The following is a 22,879-nucleotide window of genomic DNA, read 5'->3' as shown; positions in this document are numbered from 1 at the left end:
CTTCTATCTCTCACAATCCCTAAAGTATAGAATGTTGGTCTGAATGTCTGTGTGACAGATATCGTTCTATCTTGGAATTGTTAGGCTACAGAAGCTAACTGGATGCACACTGCAGTGTGTACAGTACTCTCAGAACTCTCTATTTCTAATATTCCTAATGCAGAACCTTCCCGTTCCCAGTTATGAACGATAAACAGAACAGCACTAGGGAATAAGCCTTCGGGGGAATCCCTGGCCTCTCAGCGAATGCGGGGGAGCAAGAGGGACGGCGGATGACTCAACTCGGGGGAAAGGACAGAAGATGGAGGAAAGCTCTGTGATTAAACTCTTTGTGCGGTCTGAATGCGTGCCGCTTCCAGAAACTTCATACCCAGTTATGATGCTAATTATCCATAATAGAAACCTTCCATATGCAGGGGCTGTCAAGGACAGAGAGAGAGAGACAGAGAAAGAGAGAGAGAGAATGAGAGGGGAAAAAAGAAGATACTTTCAGATTTATAGTAGCAGGAGAGACAACGGAAATTATTTTAACCATGGATTGAACATGTTTAGAATTTTGTAATAGAAGAATGTTACTTTTTTAACATGCACCCAACTTTTGTAAGGCAGAGCACAGCATATTTGATCTTTCATACAGGCCATATTTGTCTCTCTATGCACTAAATATGGATAAGCTACAGCATTAGCCTCATGCTCCAAATCTTAAATTCAGCATGCTGCTTCCTGCTCCCTCCTCTCACATTTCTTCTGTGTTGTGGAAACTCCCCAGTGGAACATCACTGAGCACTTTGTCCCACATCAGCTAAGGGTGAAAGTTCGCTCAGAGTTCCTTCAAGCTCTATTGCTAAAGCTTCTCTCAGCAGATAATAACCTTCTCTTCAGGACCTAATTGCTCAGAGCCACAAACCTACAGTCGGATTCTCTGAATCCCTAAATTACGTCAGTAAACCTACAAACCTACAGTCGGATTCTCTGAATGACTAAATTACGTCAGTAAACCTAAGAAATTAAGCCTGGATCCGCATTGAATCCAAGTATTCTTAGATTCTGTCCCAGGCATTGTAAAGTATTCCAAGTGATTGTATGTATGCAGTGTGGAAGCTGTCTGGGAAGTGAGGAACAAGAGCAGCATTTGTATACTTGCTCATTAAATCCCAAGAAGCTCCTTTTCAAAGCCTTGAAGCGCAGAAGGCAAGGGTGCTCATCTGATTAAGGAGGGACCATGGATTCTTATCAGAAAAGAGTACAGTGCACTTCTTGGAGTCTTTGATGAGAGATACTCATTCCCCATCCAGTACACACGACTGCACAGCTCACAAAGCCTATACTGTATAGCCCTGTGCCATAGCAAGAGGAAATGATCCTATCTCTCATCTCCTATCACAGCATGCCCCATCTAGTACATAACACCTACATGCCTCTATACCTCCGCTTTGCCCCATCTAGTACATAATGCCTACATGCCTCTATACCTCCGCTTTGCTCCATATGGCATCCCTCTACCTCCCGCCTCTCCTCCAGATCGAGTCGTACAAGAATAAGCTCTCTTCTGCTCCACAGACCCAGCTCACTACAGCAGGAGTGTTTCCACATGACTATAGTCCGCAACCAGCCGTCCATTTCACCTCATCATGTCCAAAGACGTTTGCCCATTGCAAATGATTTTACATCACCTACTTTCTTCTCACTTTCTCAAGACCGCTTTCATTATCAAAAAGAAGAAAGAAAAAAAAAGGAAAGGAAATTAAGGAAAAGAAAATTATGAATGGATGGATTTTGAATTCATGACTCCCAACTGGATATTGCTAAATCAAAGAGAAAGGACTGGTGTTTATTCTTCCAAGAATGCACAAAGTCACTGACTGTTCTCCAAATCATCTGGTACTCATCACACACTCGAGTTATGACAACACACCCTTAGAACATGCATGGGTTCCCAAACAACTCCATGCCAAGGACCCCAAATAAACATAGACTCTGGCTGTGAAGTGTCTTTAAAATAACAATACGCTGTGATACGCAGACATAGTTGGGTTGTGCAGACTGCAGAGGTAAACTAGTACCTACACACCACCGCAAAGCCTAGGGTTCAAATCCACAGCGGTGCATCTAGCGCGTCTATATGAACACAATTGACCCGTGTTCGGGGGCAATTGCCAGGTGATATTTGTCACTGTACGTACTCCTATGGGCTGGGGCGGCACCTGTCAGTAAGGAGTGTTCAGTGGGAGGAGTAGGCAGAGGCTCTATGTCTTCCCGGTGGGGGCTCCTCACTAGCAGGTGAGCCAGAAGCTTAGCTGATGTGAGGGGAGGAATGAATTAGAATAACGACTAAATTGGGGAGGAAAAAAATAGTAAAAAAACATTAAAATTACACTGGCAAATATAAAAATAAAATACATTTACAGCTGAGCTTCTGTCTCCAGTCTTCTCATGTGATATTTTTTAACTAGTTTACATCCGATTGCACATGTTGAATTAGCAGCGATTGAGGAGTATACATCAATTAACCAATCTGCTCTACTGAGAATCAACGGATACCTTCACCTTCACCTATCCCGTAACCCCGGAGGGTCGTTGGGGCACCACAGATGATCTGTTGACCAGCTCTCTCCATCCCTCTCTGTCCTCAGCAGCTCTCATTGCCTCGCTGAGTTTCAAGTGTGTCCATTCTCCGATGTTATCTTCCCATCTTTTCTTTTGTCTCCCTCTTCTCCTGCCACCTCGTACGGTGCCTTGCAGGATGGTCTTTGCAAGGCCTGAGGATCTGGTGATGTGTCCGTACCACCTCAGTTTACGCTTTATGACAGTAGTAAGAAGGTCATCATGTGGGCCAATGGCTTGGCTGATCTTTTGCCGTACTTCCTCGTTTGTGACGTGTTGGGTGTAGGAGATACCCATGAGTCTTCGGTAGCATCTCATCTCAATGCTCTGTATTCTCCTCTGGAGCTCAGCTGTAAGGGTCCAAGTTTCACAAGCATATAGAAGGATTGACATGACAAGTGATCGCAGTAGTCTCACCTTTGATGCCAGACTGATGTTTTTATCTTTCCAAATGGGCTTGAGTTTTGCCAGGGCAGCAGTTGTTTGCGCAATTCTGGCAAGGACTTCCCGTTTGGATCCTTCATCGGACACGATTGCTCCAAGATATTTGAAACTGGAGACAAATATCAACGGATACAGTAACAGTCATAAGGCATAATATTCAATAAATGTACTGTACATAGAGGTTATGCGTGTGACATCATCATCATACCTGGAAGTTATGCGGGAACGCCTATTGACCCATATATCCAAACAGAAAAGTCATATCTGATACGCATTAAACGATGTTAAACGACGTTAAACTCACTTTGCAACTCACTTTGCCACTCGATTTGCCACTCACTTTATGCATGCGCATACAGTACCCTCTATTGACCCATATACCTGTAATCTACTAGGTCTGACCCCTAATACATTTATTGTCTCCACCAGGCCGAAGGCATGGGGAGAGAGTATGTTTTGCACTCCGTCCGTGTGTCCGTCCGTCCGTCTGTGTGTGTGTGTCCGTCTGTCTGTCCGTCCGTCCGCCTGTGTACAGCTAATCTCCGGCACCGTTTGATATTACTCCTCCATATTTTGAAATCTATATATATCACACCCTTTTCACATTGGCCTGTTCGCCACCAACAGGTGGATTTTTGCAAAGCACATTTTTCGAACAAAATGCCTCAAATCATCCAATTGCCATCCAAGGCATAAGATGCAATGGCACCCTTTTCACATTGGCTTATTATAACGCCACCAGGAGGCCACAACCTGACCTGCCCTGGTGGAGACCTGTGCCCCGAGGGGCACTTTTTCTAGTTGGGTATTATGTCCTCCAGGGACATTGTATTAGTAGTTGTCCAATATTTATATGCTGCCTCATTCAGTACACCCTAAAGGTATTTAATTTCTATTGTTTATAATACCTTTCTCTACTATCTATTGATATAGCCTCCATTTTTTGCTGTGGGCTGTCCCTCTCCATGGTAACGAATTGGTGTGTGGCACCTGATTGGCCCTCGCCACTCTTAGATTTGTACATATACTGACCAAAATGTTGCTCAATAAAAGTGAAGTCAGTGTGCGGGATTAAAAAAAATTCTACTCAACCTTGCACAATATACAATTGAATTTAAATTAATTTTTCATATATTTTTCCGCCCTGGCGCCATCTGGGCCGTGGGCCCCACTCTTTAAAACCTGTTTCTGAGAACAAACGATTGGGATACATAACACCATTAGCAGAGAATGTGTACCAATGACCTCGACTGAACCTTTTTTCCATTTGTTTTGACCAGTCTGTCTAATGACAGGCCTCTTCTTACTGTCCAGATCGCCCACCCATGCAACAGGGGTAAACACAAGCACAAATGAATAGAAGATCTAATTACTGGCAGCTGGACACAGGAAACTAACCAGTATAAGCTACAGGCCATATTCATAAAACATCTCAAATTGGAAGAAATTACTGTATCTAGCTGAAACACAAATCATAAAACGGCACGTACGGTATATTTTTTCAGTGATTTGGAGCAACTCTACTGTATCTTCGATTTTCAGACGGCTAAAATTGACCTCAAATGCGTGAAGTTTTTCATATCTCAGAGACACCAACTGCAAACCAATTATGTTTGAGCGGTGCCTCCGCTCCATTACACAGCTATGTGTGTCCCTATGTATGTGCAGTACTGTATTTATGTATGCGTGTCTGTTTCCTATAGCATGGATGCGTGTCCGAGCACGGAAAGCTGCAACACGTTAACTCTGTCAACTCTGGATGTTGCTGGGACCCCCCGGGGACCGCCACACGGTAACTCTGTCATTTCTCGACCGTTTCGGATGCGGGAAGGCTCACTGGAATCTCAAAGATTTCTTCCAAAAATAATCAAAGTACAGTACAGAGCACAGTACACTACAATACAGTACAGAGCACAGTACAGTAACTAACAATAAAATAATATAGTTGCACCGCTCAGTTCACAGTTTTTGCCACGAGCTGCCAAGAGGAATCATTTTACAACCAAAACACTCTTAGTTTTAAAAAGCTGCTGAATGAGGTATGAGTGTTGAATTGATGGGACATGTTAGGGTTAGATAAATGACTGTACATGTCTCATGTTGTACGTTAAACTTCCTTCCTCGCTTCAGTTCTTCTCTTACCCTGATAAGAGGTTTGATTTTCACATTGGTTTATAGGACAATGGAGGTCTGGCAGACCCTGATATCTGTAAGATAAACAAGACAGACGCTCCACAGTGGGAGAAAGACAAGAATATATATAGGTGGTGTCATCAAGTTAACTTAGCATATCGTCGCTGTCGGGTGGAAACCAAAATCGTTCCCTCTCAGGAAATGGAATGACATTTTAGCAGATCTAATAATCTCAATGTGAGCTTGTAGAACGGATACTTTTGGCTTTTCTTCTACGACAAAGTATAGGGCATTAAATGGCCAATAAAAGAAAATAAATGTGGAGATACAAGGTTTCTGCCCAACATCAACAATATTGTAAGTTGGTTTACTTCATCAAGCTTTGCTTACCCATTTCCCATCATTTCCCATCGTTGTGTTGTGGAAACGGTCATGGTTGTGTGCATGTGTGCGTGCGTGAGACTGATACAGTACTGACATGGACAGGATGGCATATCTAGCTTTGTTAAAATCACAAAGGAAAACAAAGTGTGACTCTGTGATCATTCTGCCAAGAGTCATGATCCCTGACCACTGAGAGGATGTGTGTGTGTGTGTGTGTGTGTGTGTGTGTGTGTGTGTGTGTGTGTGTGTGTGTGTGTACAGAGTAAATAATAAGGTTCACAGTCCTACTTGGAAGTGCAAACATTAGTACACTTTCAGAGTTAAAGACAATTTGCTGTGTACCACTACATCTACAGTACATGTGTGTGTCTGTCTATATGCGTGCGTGCGTGTGCGTGCGTGCGTGGCGTGCGCACATCTCACAGTAGTACAGCGGTGGTGGGATTTGAGGGGATGGCTGTGGTGGGAAACTTCTTTAACCCCTGACTTCCCCCAGATGCACAATGTAAACTCAAACTTCCCAAAGCCTTATCTGGGGGAGGAGTACTGTCTTTGTGCATAAGTGTCTGTGTGTGTGACTGTGCGACTGTGTGTGTATCTGTGTGTCTGTGTGTGTGTGCGTGCGTGCGTGCGTGCGTGCGTGCGTGCGTGCGTGCGTGCGTGCGTGCGTGCGTGCGTGCGTGCGTGCGTGCGCGTTCGTAAAAAAATATTTGTGTCATGAAGACCATTCTGTTTTCATTGCCCTCAGCTTCGCCTCTAACATACAACGTTTTTCCGCCAGGGTTGGTCAGATTCCACCACGCACCTCAAATGTCACCAGAACATTGCTTTGAATTAATCTTTGTTCTAGTGATGATGTGCTGGAGTATCAACAGTTTGTGTCAAACAGGAAAAACACTGTCCTACTACTGCCAATATGCGTATGAAGAATTAACTCATGGCACAGTGTGTATGAAATTTGACTCCCTAACCCAAATATTTGTCACAATTGCTGTACAAACTGGGCTAAAGTAAACAAAACCACAAATTGCTGGAAAGGAAATGGCTTTGATATCATTCGCAAACCACAGTCTGACATCACCTGGAAAACCTAGTGCTGTGCTGTCTGACCACATTTTCACCTGTCACACAGTGCCTCCTGGTGGCATATTTAAGACCTGCACCCTGATTGACAGACTACCTGAGAGGCAGCCAGTCATTATCCACTTTTCACAGAGGAAGACACACCGTGTAAACTAGTCAATGAGACAAGCATCTCATTGACTTTGTAAGGTTACTGGGCTACTGAACAACACAACTGACAGCTAGATGAAATTTAGTTTAGTTTAGTTTAGTTTATTTCGATCTTTAGAGAGGGAGACATTACACAAAAAAAACAGTTTACTTTTAGGTGATCGAAAAGGCATAGGCAGAAGCTTAAAGCTTATTAGTGCCTATCCTTATCTCAACGTATTCCAAAATACTGAATATTATATAATATTATATAGCAAACGACTGCATAATCCTGCCTGTGACTTTTTCAAACAATAAAAATCCTCAATTATGAAACCCCAGGGTAAGTGTAAACATACATAAGTGTAATCAAGCTCCACATACCAAGGCTCCAGACAGCTGAGTAATGGCAACAAGCCAGGAGACCTTAGTTCCCCTCATGGGCAAGTAGCCTAAATCTAAATGAAGATGGGATAGAGTGAGCATCTAAACAGGGCAATGACTCTAAACAGGTCAGACATAAGACAAGAAGCACAAAATACACAACTAGGAAAATAAACAGACTGACTGACCTGACCTCCAACACAAGGCATGCTGATATATCTACTGGATGTTTACTGGGCAACATTTCACCATCACAGATCAACTGATCTGCACTCTCTCCCTCTCTCTAAGCTCTTTAACTGCTCTAATCTAACGAATAATAATTATCACAACATAGATACATTTTCACTCTCTCTCTTTTCGTCCGTCCGTCCGTCCGTCCGTCTCTCTCTCTCTCTCTCTCTCTCTCTCTCTCTCTCTCTCTCTCTCTCTCTCTCTCTCTCTCTCTCTCTCTCTCTCTCTCTCTCTCTCTCTCTCATCTCTCTCTCTCTCTCTCTCTCTCTCTCTCTCTCTCTCTCTCTCTCTCTCTCTCTCTCTCTCCCCCCACATGGTAATTATCTGACAGATCATGCTGACTGATGGTCTGGGGCTTGTACAGAGCAATTAGCCTGCAAGCAAGCTGACCTCGGATATAGCTTAGCTTCAGGTGTGCGTGCGTGCGTGCGTGCGTGTGTGTGTGTGTGTGCGTGCGTGTGTGCGTGCACACACCAATGGCCTATGGACAAGCCCACTGCCCGGTCCACCAGCCCCCACACCCCGTCTCTCTCTCTCTCTCTCTCTCTCTCTCTCTCTCTGAGAAGGTCAGTGTAAATAAGAGACAAATGGCTTCATTTGCTCCTTCAAAGATAATAACCATACCCAATCAGAGAACAAATGTACCTACCAGATAATCTATTTATTTAGGCAGTACGGACAAATTCCACTTCAGCGTATCTGACATCTGCTGGGTTTAAATTAGGATACCGCTTTTCCTTCTCTACATCACATTAGTCGATAACAGCCTATAATGAATACCTATTTCCTCCTAACGAGGAAGCCAAAGCAGGAATAATAATATCTCACACACTTTCTGCGTGTGACCTCTAATGTCCCAGACTCTGTCTACAGGCCGGTCCATTAAATTCACTTGATACCAGAGAATGCACAAGAGCTAACCACTCAATTCTAGCTGTTTGCAAGAGTAGCAGACAGGACACCCAGACACACAGCCTGACCCTCTTATAGATGGTTAGAGTCCTGTATAGAGCGTCGCAGTCCCGCCCCCTTTCATGGCCCGGAAGAGAATTCCGAAACACAATGTTTTGGGCCGAACAAATAATTAGAAAGAAGAAAACCTCAAAAAAACGTTTGTACTCTGCTCTTTTTTTCTTCTTTCTAATTATTTGTTCGGCCCAAAACATTTTGTTCATTGCCATGACTTGTCAGGAGCCGAGCTGGCTTTGTCCGAGGCTTAAAGGTCTTTAAATAAATACTTTCTGAAAAGTCTATGGGAAAAAATAAATGGGAATTTCTCTCACAGGGGAAAAGCGTTTCTGGTTTTCTGGAGCTTCATTTCCATCCACCAGCTGTTTAAAAACCAGGAAGAGACTCCTGCCACTCGTGGGCCTCATGAGCCTCAGCCATTGGTGACCCCTCATTGGCTGGCCTTTAACCAATAGGGCGAGAGGGAGAAAGTATAATGACTAGTTGCAACATCTGTTTATTGACAGCTTGTTGCCAAGCTGTAAGAAGGGGAATAAGAATAAGAATTCTTCAATTCTCGTCCTCTTCCCTATTATTTGTGGCCACCACCGGTATCCATTCCTGAGTCGGCCCATCTAGTGTTCAGAGAGAGACTATGGACTCTGAGAAGTCTGCACTGTTTGATGATGGACCAATGAAGACCAGCCTCAGGTGTCAAGATAAATGTGCACGTAGTAGATATGAACCACATCTCTGTGATTCACCCCTGTGTGGGATGTATGTGGGTGTGAGAGAGAGAGAATCACACTTGGAATGTAATAGGTACCAAATCAGTCTGTCCAGTGTTGGCGTACAACAGTGTTACATTTGGTTAAGTGTGGGGGCGTCCACGGGCCAAGCGGTCCAGGTGCATACCACGTAGGGCCCAATTCCTGACGACCCTTGCTGCATGTCACTCTCCATCTATCTCTCTCCCTGTCTCCTGTCTCTCTCTCAACTGTGTACTATCAATAAAGCCAGAAAAGGCCCTCCCAAAATGGGTAAGTATGTGTGCATGTTGTTGCAGTTAAATATCTGTGATATTTAGATCAAAGAAATGAAATGGTATTAGCTGGTCGACGGACTCAAGTCACATGACATCGGAGAGAGAGGAAGTGCACCACGGTGAGGTCACACAGCAGGGAAACAATCACTCTGACAGAACACGGAAGGAACTTGTGTGCGCATGTGTGTGTGCGTGTGTGTGTGTGTGTGCGCGTGACTGTGTATGTGTGTGTGTGTGTGTGTGTGTGTGTGTGTGTGTGTGTGTGTGTGTGTGCGTGTGTGTGTACTTGTCATTTCCTCTTGGAAAAACTGAATGAACAGGAAAGCAGCTTATCTACTCTCACAAAGCCATTCTAGGTAAACTCCCATCGTACATTTGCACTTTGATTGCACCGAGATCTGACCGTATAGCTGTATAGTCTGAGATCACAAGATGTGGTCTGCTCTGCTTGTCCGTTCCAAATGCACAGAAAGATTTGATGTGCTGCTGATTGTGCTCTGCTCTGCTCCCCTCACTTAACCTTCCACAAACACTTGAAAGCGATTCAAGGGAATCGGCCTTCCTGTCTGATTTTAAAGCTTTAAGTACAGTTTAAGTACAATGGTGAATGAATCCGTTTGTACTGATGTCTATGATTAGGTACAGTATGTCTTCCGTTTCCTTGCTGCTTATTGTTGCTTTATCTGTTATGTTAGTGATGCTGTTGTCTTCGGCAGGTCACCAGGTCTAAATAATAATACATGGAGGAAGAATATATATTATTTTTTCAACGCTGTCATATCAATACTACATCTCACTCCTACAGAGAAAAACATACAGTACGTCTTCATCCTGATGCCACAGCAATGAAAAGGACTTAATGTTACTTACAGTAGCATGAATATCACTACACTATCAACCGTGGCACTGTGTTGTATGGTGGTTATGCAGTGCATAGCAGTACTACTGTATGTTTCAAATGTATTTCCATCTCACTACAGCAACAGTAGTACTGTAGGTCAACAGCAAAGTACTACAGACTCACTGGGCTGAAACAGAATTATATCAAAGTAAAAGGGGTGTTTTCTGTGCTCTCCTGGTCTTACGGTATGTCGGAGTAGGGGGTGGGAACTTGGAAGGTGGTCCCAGCCCCCGAGAGCTATAGCAGGTCACCCCTCATTTGGACCCCCTAAGCCGGGCTTCTCCCTGGGGGCAGATATCTGGACAATGCCCCTTGGCTTGGCTGAGACACAAGTAAGATTTCCAACTTTGATTCACAACGGAAATTTGTGGCTACACATAAAAAAACAATTATAGGCACAAAGACTCACTAAATGGCATACTCATGCACAAACATACTGTACAACAAGCACACACACGTGCATGCGTGAGGGCATGTGCATGCTTGCACACGCACGCACACGCACACACACACACACACACACACACACACACACACACACACACACACACACACACACACACACACACACACACACACACACACACACAGCCACTGTTTCTGGGCTGGTAATACTGTGGGATGTTTGGCTACAAAACTTCCGCAGAATGACAAAGTATTGCAGTCTACTTCATCACTGCAAAGTACAACCCCAGGAACATATAACATCAAATGGTCTGTATCGTCGGGAAAACACACCCATAATTATATTTCATTAAGAGCTAGTTATAAAATACTTGGCAATCCGGCTAGCAGCGATGGGGAATGTATTGATTTATCAAATGCTGAAGCCACAGTTTGTATCTTTAACTGTGGTTTTTCAAGGTCACAAGCCAGTAGTCACTTTTCCTGCGAGTCAGTCAGCCCATCTGATAAACTAATCAACACACAAAGCAGCTGTACTGCGGTTGTTGTGCTTCGCTCTGCGTTGGCCTCACACCAAGGTCCCTTAAATGCTGCATAAATACTGTAGATGCTGTTCAAAGGCTGCATAAACAGCCTAGTAAAGGCTGAAACATGACATCATAGTTGGCCCACTGCTTTATCCCTCTACATTTACAGGAATCTAGTCGGCTTGTGGTGAGAACTGATCAAATCTGTAAGAGGACATGAGCAACATGTGCCCGTTATGTACAATATGTGGGAATGGTGTCAGATAGTCTGTGAGATGGAGAGCGAGAAAGAGAGACCGAGAGAGAGAGAGAGAGAGAGAGAGAGAGAGATGTGTATCATGTGCATGCATACAGTAGGCATGTGTTGGTTTCATAATAAAACCCAAATGCTCTAGCTATGCACTGCAAGTTTGCTTGAGGACAGGTTTGTCATGAGTGCTCGTCATCACCAACAGCACATTATTCACCACAATAATATTATCATGTGTATGCCATGATAAATTATAAACACGTCCCTGATCATGACTGACTGACAGACAGACAGACAGACAGACAGACAGACAGACAGACAGACAGACAGACAGACAGACAGACTCTGCAAGAGGCTGCCCTGGACCATTTCAGAGTGCTTATGAACTTAACTCATTATTATTGTACAACAGTGCTGTAGGCCTACTACTGCTACAGACTATAGGTTACATAAAGTACGTACATCCACAGAGAGGCAGTCCACGGGTCTTAACTAAACCTCATTTATACAGGACGGTTTCCTGCGTCCAAAACAAACAATGCGTCTCACTGCAACACACACAATGCAGCTTGTAGATCTTCAGCACTACTGACTGATGAGCCTCCTCCAAGGACACAGGTACTTGTGTTACTGACAGACATAAAGACACACGGCATTAATCAGAGAATGCTCTAATGTTACTGACCAACTCCCCAGTCCCCTCCCCTAGCCTGTGTGAGTGTGAGTGAGGCAACAGTGGAGAAAGAGGAGGAAGTGGAAAATGGGAAGAGGAACATTGATGATGTATTCTGGAAAACATACTTTTAACTTCTGGGATTTGTTAAACAGAAGGAGGAAAAAATTAACTAAACAAAAATCATGAACTATGGATGGATAGCGTTTTCCCCACCCCATTATCCAGCTAATGCATGCCTCATAATAGTGAAAAGTGTGTGTGTGTGTGTGTGTGTGTGTGTGTGTGTGTGTGTGTGTGTGTGTGTGTGTGTGTGTGTGTGTGTGTGTGTGTGTGTGTGTGTGTGTGTGTGTGTGTGTGTGTGTGTGTGTGAGGCTGTGCAACAGTGACACTTGGTGGTGAACAAACGCTATAACGCTATTTTTGTGCTCGGACACAGCCAGGGACAGACCTGGGGACACAGCCACACACATGGCTGTCTATAGACCGATTCCGTAGCGGGTCTCATGGTCGCAGCCTACGTATTTCCTGTAGGCGGACTCGATGTAGCTGCGGGGGTAAAACCCTCACCAGGCGCACCTCTTCCACTACAGTGAACGGCAGAGTGACTGATGTTAGTTTGCCTCAAACTTTACTCCTTTACCTGCTTTTTTACTAACACTAACATTACAAAGATGCCCAGAACATCGAGATGAACCTGTGTAGTTTATGGCTGCTCCAACAGTAGTGGCAACATAAAAAAAAAAAAAAAAGGAATGTCTAATATCCACCGCGGTGGCGGAGACCAGAGCCATTGAGTAATGGTTGAGACAAAGCAGTGAAAGATACATAACGCCAGTCTTAACCCAATACCAAATATTTCTGTTTTTATTAACACAAGGCTGCTGTACTTTATACCTCATACTTTAAATGCTTAGTATAAGGTATAAAATACAGCAGCCTTGTGTTCATAAAACAGAAAGATTGGGTATTGGGTAAGACTGAAATTATGTATCTTTCAGGACCTTTCACTGCTTTGTCTCAACCATTACTCAATGGCTCTGGTCTCAGCCACCACGGTGGATATTTTGACATTCCGTTTTTTTTATTTTTTATGTTGCCACTACTGTTGGAGCAGCCATAAACTACACAGGTTCATCTCGATGTTCTGGGCATCTTTGTAATGTTAGTGTTAGTAAAAAAGCAGGTAAAGGAGTAAAGTTTGAGGCAAACTAACATCAGTCACTCTGCCGTTCACTGTAGTGGAAGAGGTGCGCCTGGTGAGGATTTTACCCCCGCAGCTACGTCGAGTCCACCTACAGGAAATACGTAGGCTGCGACCATGAGACCCGCTACGGAATCGGTCTATAGGAGTGGTTGCCAGTAGACAGATAGTTGCTAGTCTGAAGGTATGATGGTTATTACTTATTACTGCACAAACTCTAAAGAGAGAAAGGTGGAGGGGGTGGAGAGAAAGAGAGTAAAAGTGAGAGAGACTAGTCTAAGGCCACAAAAGATTAATATTTTGCGTTTATAATGAAACACTTTCAACTTGGCGTCCCTATTTTGGGCATGGCATTATAGGCAGCGTTTATTTAAAAAATACATTTCTAAAATATCACGCATGCAAGCACACTCGCAGGCAGGCAGGCAGGCAGGCAGGCAGGCAGAGAGAGCGACACCACATCCCCAAGAGTTGTGGTTAGCTTTCACATACGAGGCCTAAACATCAAAAACCCTAGTTTCCTCTCTGATTAACACAGGAATGCTTTAGTGTCTCACACACACACACGCGTGTGCGTGCTCGCGCACACGCACACTAGAATGTCCAACTTAAGGTCATTACAAAGACATTCAGTACGTTGCGTGATGGGTGGTTTTCTTGTTGTCATTCAACTGATTAAAGACAATCACTGGCCCAAAACCAAACCTCAAGCAGCAAATAACACCAATATGAAGCTGGGCCCCCCCAGTGGAGCCCTATGATTACAGTCACTCACTATGCAATTTGCAAACAAATGCATGAGTATATTTTCAGCTTCAGTGTTATTCTCACAGCAGTCTTGTGCAACAAATCACTTGGTTCATAGCTGAACAAAAAATACTGAAGAGTCGAATAATGGCATGATCAATCTTTACAGTGAGATACTATAATTTACGCATCCTACCTGGGTCACATTTTTTTCCCCATTCTGAATTCCCATAGACGGATAGATATGAAGCATCAACTGACGCCAAGAAAAGGCTAAAGCCGCCGCCGAATTAATTACATTTTCACCAGAAACAGACTGTATCAAATATGAGTGACTAACAGAGTGACTGACAGAGCCACTTCCCTGACAATATCGCCGGTCAGTTTGTTTATTTTTGGACCACAATTCTAAGATGAGTAGATGACCCAATGTTATCTATCTATCTATAAATGCACTATATGTCTCCCCCACAGGGAGTACAGTGCCCGGTGTCGAGTCGGTCGGACCCACGGTTGTCCAGAACTGCCATAAAAGGCCTCTGCCCGGGCTCTGGATAGGGCCCCTGCCCAGGCTCCATATATGGAGCTGGCCTGTTCTGACATCACAACATGATGCCTGACACAGAACTCCATAGGAATAAAGGGAGAGACAAATACAGAAATCTCAAGGGACAGACAGATGGGTGGAACGGGTACTCTAGAAATAGGATCTAAAAAAACTGAACAAAAATACGTACAGGTGAAAGGAGTTCGCACACCGGTCTTGAGCTCCAAACTTTTATTTCATGAAGAAGATACAACGTTTCGACCCCTTCGGGTCGCGCGCGTGTGTGTGTGTGTGTGTGTGTGTGCGCGCGCGCGTGCGTGTGTGCGTGCATGTGTGTGTGTGTGTGTTTGTCCATGAGCCAGAGCTCCAAAATTGTAACGTTAATTTATGAATTTAGTGGGCAAAACCATACCTATATTAGATTGTTATCACCATGAAACTTCCACAGTTGATTACTTACACGAAGACAATGATTTATTGTATTACAAATTTTACATTTAAAAAAATGCAAATGAGGCATTATGTAGAAAAATATGCAAAAGAATCGAAAATGTGAAAAAGCTACTACTGTGGAAGGGTTATCATGTATTAATTTACTTGTATTGATCCTATAAACAATTTAATATAGGTCTAGTTTTTGGCTCATGGACTAAGAACCAAAAATAACTGAACCGGTTCCCATTGGGAACCAACCGGTGGAAAGGGGGTCTGTGTGAACAAAGCCACACAAATCAGTGTGGTGTTCAGTGGCAAGGCCTCACTATACAGAGAACGTTATGCAAACCCCCCCACCAGTATACAAAAGTGGACCCATAGCAAGACATTTATCAGATTAACTTGAGTCATGCAAACTTGAATGTAGTTTAAAATGAAAGCCATAGAACAATGAATTTAGAGCCATGCAAACATTGGATTTCAGTTGACTTTAGGGCATGCCACATACATTTCAGTTTAACATTCCATTTTAAATGTAAAACTCTATAACGTGCAGGCTGGGGTGATGGAGGCAAGCTTTGCCAGCAGCAGCTTTGTGGTTTCAATTGAAAAGCAGAGATTGCGGGTCGACTCCCGATCCCGGCGACTTTTGCTGCACGTCACTATACCCTTCTCTTTCTCTCCCAATTCCTGTCAGTCTACTACAATCTACTACAGTATCTATCAATAAAGGGTCAAAAGTCCCCCAAAAATGTCTTACAAAATTGATGAAAGCAATCAGCAGATTGACAGCTGATTACAGCTGAGGTGTGTACCGCAATGCTTCATTGTGACGAAGAGATTCACTGGAGAAAGGTTTTAATGCATAGATTGTGAACTAGTACAGTACAGCTACTACCAAAATGTATTCCTGCTGCATTTGTTTATAACCGTAGGTCATACTGTACAATGCGTACATGTAACACCATGAGCTGTGATTGGTCTTCTTTCAAGCAGACATACATACAGTACATACACATGCGCACACACACACACACACACACACATGCGCGCACACACACACACACACACACACACACACACACACACACACACACACACACACACACACACACACACGCACGCACACACATACACACACACACACACACACACAAAGCCTGTTCTAGACGGATTGGGCTTTAGTTATTATGAGTTGCAGGAACAAAATAAGAAGGCCCATGGAACAGACTTACTGTAAGTGGGTGGTATATACTTTCAGAGAACAGAGTACAAAATATGAGTTAGCATTACAGAAAGGATAGATAGTGCTCTGATTATGGTTAGTTAGGGTTGTAATGTAATGGTTGAACTGGCTTACTGTCATTGGGGGACTTGCGCCCAGCTTGGTTAGGTGAAGAACAGCGAATGGTGGTGACGATGGTGTTGTGGTGGGGGTTGGGGTGATGCGGGTGGTGCACTGCTGGGTGGTGGCCGTTATTTTCCGGCGGGGCTCTGGTGATGCTGATCTCAGGTCTGCGGACATCTCCGGGGCTGGGAGGCTCCACCTTGCGGCTGTGGTTCTGCTCGAGAGTGCGGGCCGTGCCATTGTTGTTGCTAAAGTTCCCCTCGTTGCGTCGCGCCGCCGGGGAATCGGCGGCCGTCTTAGCGAAGGTCACCTCTCGCTTGTGGCCGAGCTCGGGGGTGGTCTTTGAGTGGCCCAGCACCTCGGGGCGCTTCAGGGCGCTGTTGCTCACGGCGCGGGCAGAGCCGGGGCTGGTGATGGTGTCCTGCAGCTTGTTGGAGGAAGAGGAGATGTCGATGCAGAGCTCCGAGCGGCGCGACACCGGCTCAGGGGTCTTGGAGCCCGCTCCGCCGCCGCCCATGATGGAGCGCGGCTGGGCGTAGCTGTGGTTGTTGTTGTTGGAGGTGGCCGCGGCCGTGCCCAGGTCACGGTAGTAGATGCTAGTGGGAGACATGGCGTTCCGGTGGGGGGAGTTAGTCCGACGGGAGTGACTGTCAACGTCCTCCACCTCAAAGGACCTCTTCAGAGCTGCATGGAGGGAAGAGACACAGGTTAGTATCCTTGAGTCAAGACACTGAACCCCTAACTGCTCCATTTACCATTTGGATTTGCCAAGAGTAAGCACATTTGAAAATAATTGTGTTGTTAGATTAATACCAGTACATAGTTTTACAACTGTCTATTGTCAAGTCATTGGGTACTAATAAACCTCTAGCCAGTGATATAATAGTGAAATAAAACTCTTCCTGTCCCTTGCTGGGGAGTCCTGCTGGAAGCTACTAAAGGAACCCTGAGAATCCCTAGACCACCACACTTTAAGCTATAAACAAAGCAATAATTACCTAAAAGTTTACCTACATTTATATGTATTATAATATTGTATGAATAAAAGAAACAGGCAGACTGTCACACTTACATCATCCCGGTTGATTATGGCTGAGGATCTCTGTCTCATTTACATTTAGTTTCCTGTCTTTCTACACTGTCCTCACTGTCTAAAATAAAGCAGAAATACCAATAAATAAATAGTAATAAAGGTAGCCTAGGTCTCATTTGTAAGTCAAATATAATGTTTACAGTTGGGAAGAACAATGAAATCATAGGTTCTTCAAAAAGGTTACATCAATTAACTGAACCATGAGCAAACCATATTATTTTTTTATCATCTCGTTCTGAAAACCAATATGAGCTATATACCAGTAGTGAACCGCCCGTGGTTTGAGGGTGGGGGAAACTGGAGAAGCAATTTCACTGACGCGAAACAAAGGACGCCGTTGTAGCTGGCAACTGGACCAAGCTTGAAGCTTATGTAATTTAATTAACTACCAACGTAAATAGCTGGGAAACCAGTAACCCAATGAATCAGGTTTCTCCTAATTAGCAATGCTATTTTCACTGCATAAAACTCTGCATGGAACGTTAATTCCGATTTATACACTAGTCTGCCATGCACCAATGGTTGGTTGCATACTGTATGTGCATGGTAGGTGGTACACAGTAAAAAGTAATTTATACTTAGTTGTACCCTGGCGTCATGTACAGAAAATAGCACGTCTACACTGCTATCTGGTATCCTGCCTTTTGTTATTGAGGTAAGACGGTTCTCAGCTGTGCCAGAAAAGAGTATGTTTTATTTTACACTATGATGAATTGTATGATGAATTGAGAGTCCCTTTATTTGATGTAATGCAACAACAAAAGCCTGAGCTATCCTGGGAATATGATGGCTAGACATTGGAGTAGTTGTTGCAAATTTAGTTTCTAGAGCTTGGAGTAGAAATCAATCTCAGCTATTCAAGTAGGTTCATGTCCGGTCTCCTGAGGTAACAGGCCCAATGTTATATTTTAGGTTGTTAGGTTGGTTATTATTATAATTACTAGTCCATACCCTTTCAGGGTATGTGCAGTGTGTGGGTTATACGTTGTGCACACAGATTAAAGTAACTTTGTACTTGTTACTGTACCTGCAACAGTTCCAACACACACACGCACGCACATGTGTCCCGTTGGCACAAAGAGAACACACACACACACACACTCATAAACCATGCAACACACACACCTGCATGTGTGACCCGTTACAAAGCCACAAAGAACACGCACGCACACGACCCCATGCATGCGCACTTGGCCTTGCATGTGCACTGCGCATTGCACAGTACTGGCGAAACCGTGACAACAACGTACATGCACAGTAACGTCGCCGTCGGTCAGAGTTAAATAGAGTTTAAAGAAAATGCACACGGTCAATGCGCATGTGCAAATTCAGATCAATTGCTCCAGGCACTGAGAATTTGCGGGCAGTAATGACAGAAAGGTTCGATGACAGAATCTCTAAATTCATAGGAAGATCATGTAATGTGCAATGCCATGTATGAAGCTTAGGTGTTTTAGTGGTCAGGTATTCGTCTGATCATTGTTTGTGAATTGTCATGTCGGTTCATTGTCTATGTCAAATGAAATGTACGTGTCCTGCAAGTCCATATGGGCTGGGCATCCTTGGAATCAAACACTTAAATAAATACAAATCTGTCAATCAATCTGAGCTTGTAGATCTGCTGTTTTCGGTGCACGGTGCAAGTATCCCAGCAAGCACGGTCAGGACCTGGACGAATTTGTGACGTCTCAATTGAGGCCAGATCAAGTCAAACCAAGACTACCACCTGAATTCAACCAACATAAATTCTGCCCACTAAGACAGACATCCCTGGATAAATCAGAGAGAGTACGATCGAGGCCAGATCAACTTAAGTCATATCATACCTATAGTCAGATCTGGCCCAGAATAAGCTATATTATTTTTACTGGTGAAGATGTGTTGGAAATTACGTAAAGATCATCCCCATATAGGCTGTGAGCCTGTGATCTGGCCTAGTCCTGAACGTCATCGGAGGACGTCATCATGATGTAATTTGGCTTGCTGGGATAACTCCACTAAGTATAACTCAGGCTTGAGGCGACACGGTTAGCTGTGGTGAGAGAACGCAGCAGTATGTTTAAAGATGAGTTCCTTACTGCCCCAAAGGAATGACCCATCTGACACCACAGTGAATGACCTCCAGCTGAATGTCAATTTAAATCCAATTCCCATCTTGAAATCACGCACACGCACACCCTGCCAGACATCCCAACATCCAAAAGGTGTGTGTGTGTGTGTGGGGGGGGGGAATTAAAAAACTTCAGTGCACTGTGTCTAAATATGTTGCGACCGCAGGTCGCAACATGTTTTAGGCACAATGCAAGGAATAAATGCATTCGCCATGTATCGGAAGGAAGTCTGATCCAATCATTTTTAGATTTCTCCAGTTTAATCCTGCGTTTAGGTTTTGTTGTTTTCAAGATCTGATTTTAGGCATGTTTAAACCTCCCGGAAAATCCGTGTTGAGGTTCTTAATCCACTGTTTTTCATTAAAACGTCTTTGTCCTACTGTCCAGTTGGGATTATGTTGAAGTCCAGCGCATTTTAGAGCTTCAATGCCATGAGCCATGAAATGTTGCACAAACCTTGTGGTTGTCTTTTTTCCATTGTTAATATTGTACCTGTGTTGTCCCAGCCTTGTACCTATTGTTTTACCCGTTTCTCCGACATATTGTAAACCACATTTGTCACATGTGATTAAGTAAATGCAGTTGCTGGTTCTGGTTGTTATTTGTTGTTTAATCTCTAACATGCGTTTTGTAGTTCTATTTTTGACTAATTGTTTGGGTTTGAAGTATTCTGGTCCCTCGCGTGCTGGTGTGTTGATTTCTTTTAGCTTGCTGTGTACTAGATAATCTTTAAGGTTTTTGTTTTTTCTGTAGGCCGATATAATTTTATAATCTTTTAGAAGATCATCCGTTCGGTTCTCAAAATTCCTTTTTATTCTGTTGTTGGCTAGTGTGCTCTGTGTTGAATAACTGGTTATCAGGGCTAATTTAGGTTAATGTGGGGGCGGGGGGGGGGGGGGGGGGGGGGCTTGTGCCGTGCATGCAAGTCTTTGCCGTATATCTATGTTTTCCTGTAAAATACATCTGATTAAGAGAGTGTATTGTGTGTATTTTATGGAGTATACTGTTAGTTCAGTCAGACAACTCACGAATAGATTAAACAATATTTATTGCAGAATGAGTAATGAGTGTGCATATGATATTTGACTTGGCGTTCGGCTCTGCTGGATTTCTCCCTGCTCGGCATGATTAAGCAACATCATAAAACATAAGAGCAGGAAGATAAATATACAATAACCCCCCCATGGGGAGCATAGATAGCAGAGCCCACCGGTGGTGCTGGGGTGGTGGTGGGAGAAAACATCACATACAACCGGGAACCATGAGCAAAGGAAGGCAGGAAGAGCATGGAGTCTAGTGAGCTTAAGTAGCCTGCCCACTTAGTCAGCTGACTGCCGCATCGGCGAATGACGTGTGAGACTTGCACACACGTATACTCCCACATAGTAATGCAGCATGTTAACCCCTTGAGCATAGTATGGGCCTTTGAGCATGACAAGAACCTCCCTTGAGGTTGACTGACTGAACTGACTCCGCCCGCTCCGCGCGCTGCGTTTGATTAGTAGTAATGGCAGGCTCCACTCTCATTGCCCTCAATGCAAAAAGCCAGAGCTGTTTTAGCTGTTAGGACATTCTGAGCTGAAGACAATCACATCAAAGGCCTTTTTTCACAGCAGAGATCAGCCAACACCACTAATCTAATTTACTGCTATAAGCTGCTTCACAGCAGCCCAGCAGACACTCGATACGTTTTCCCCCTTAAGACAAATTCGGTCCTTGCCAAATACTAATTTAGCATGCCAGAGCAAATGTCTCGGGCTCTTCTCGTATGTGCCGGCTATCGTCCACTCCAAGGACACCCGTGCCCTGCCACAGGCCTACATTTCAATGGGTGGGCCCATGCATTGTGAATGTGTTCTACACTGTATGGTGTTTTGTGTTACAAATCCTCCTTCAGCCACCCTTATCAAACCCTTTAAACACACTGTTATGGGATAGCTTTCATGTTGCACATTGTTGGAGGCTGTCTAGCTCTGCACTGACCGCACCGACTCTGCCTTGAAATGAAGGGGAAGTGTTGAGTCAACACAATTTCACTGTATCTCAGTGAGGAATAAAACCCTTTACAAGCACACCAAAGACATTAGAGTTAAAGAAAAACAACTTTAACTCAATGGCGTTAACGGTTTCTGTGTTACTGTGCGTTCTTAATCGCGCAGAACTCGCTCATGAGCAATTCCTCTGTTTCTCGATCACATCACAATAACAAACTTCCAATTTGCAAGTGTTATCCAAACCCACTCTGTCCTTCTTAACCCCGACTTCCCTCCCTCTTGTGTTTTATGATTGTTGCGAGGGAGACCAAGGCTCTGGCTGCTTTCAAGTCCAGCCAAGCCAGTTTGCCAAAACCAGACGACAACTTTCACATGGAGCCACAAGGTTGCAGTGCATGCTGTATTGTACTGTACTAATAATATGGTCCCCACTCGTATTTCTTGTCACAGTACATTTGCGCATACATGGAAATATATCCACTGCATTTACCCTTCCTAACAGTGAGTGGGCGGCTGGGCGTCATACCACCCGGGGAGAGCAGTTAGGGGTTAAAAATGTCTTGTTCAGGCCTGGGCCGTGGCTCAGCGGTCCAGGCACCTTGGCTGGTAATCCAGTCTGGCAGTGTGCCGTGGGATCCCGACGGCCTTTACTGAATGTCTTCCCCCCATCTCTCTCCCCATTTCCTGTCAGCCTACTGTCTGTCCCTCCATAAAAAATATAAAATAAAGGCAAAAGCCACAGAAAAAATTACAAACTTGTTCAGGGACCTTTTGATTCCCAGACTACGCATACAGTTATGGCCGACCAGTACTGGTCACTTCAACATCCTCTTGGAGAGTCCTTACAGTTTATGGAACTACAATCAATCTAATATCTCCTGACACCGCCTATTGTCTTGAGATAGTAGATGTAAAGCTGAATATAGGAGAGATGTCAGCATTGTTATTCAGTGCATCAAGATAATAGTGCTGCTGATCCAGGGTATTTTATTTCTTCAAACACCTGGTCAGTGATCCCTACAGTAGATTACTATTGGCGTTCTCAGCTTCTCTGTGATTAAATATCCAGAGCCATAGCGACTGGAGTGGAAGAATGGAGAAATGTATGCCCTATGTTAATCCAGTATTTCTTTGCATAACATAGTGAATGCTCCATTTTCTGCAGTCAACTGTATCGTCACTGATCTAAGATCATAAATAAATGTCTTACAAAAGTGAAATATTATCTGAGAATTAAAAAAGAAAGAAAGAATGGA

The 22,879-nt window shown here is 44.0% G+C and overlaps 1 protein-coding gene across 5 annotated transcripts in view; it reads right to left on the bottom strand.

The window, feature by feature from the left end:
* Nucleotides 1-22,879, bottom strand: part of LOC310859536 (septin-9-like) — a gene marked incomplete at its 5' end in the record, with an annotated part of 89,724 nt that overhangs the window by 53,738 nt on the left and 13,107 nt on the right. For all 5 annotated transcript variants that reach the window (XM_083766122.1, XM_083766124.1, XM_083766125.1 and 2 more), the window contains one exon: nucleotides 16,438-17,109. In XM_083766122.1, the coding sequence (XP_083622248.1) occupies nucleotides 16,438-17,109 (672 nt within the window). The remainder of the gene's footprint in view (nucleotides 1-16,437; nucleotides 17,110-22,879) is intronic.

The sequence above is a fragment of the Protomyctophum parallelum genome, assembly GCF_964188405.1.
Source record: "Protomyctophum parallelum genome assembly, chromosome: 5".
Lineage (NCBI taxonomy): Eukaryota > Metazoa > Chordata > Actinopteri > Myctophiformes > Myctophidae > Protomyctophum > Protomyctophum parallelum.
Note: the sequence above shows the minus strand (reverse complement) of the source record. Positions and strands in the feature narration are given on the sequence as shown.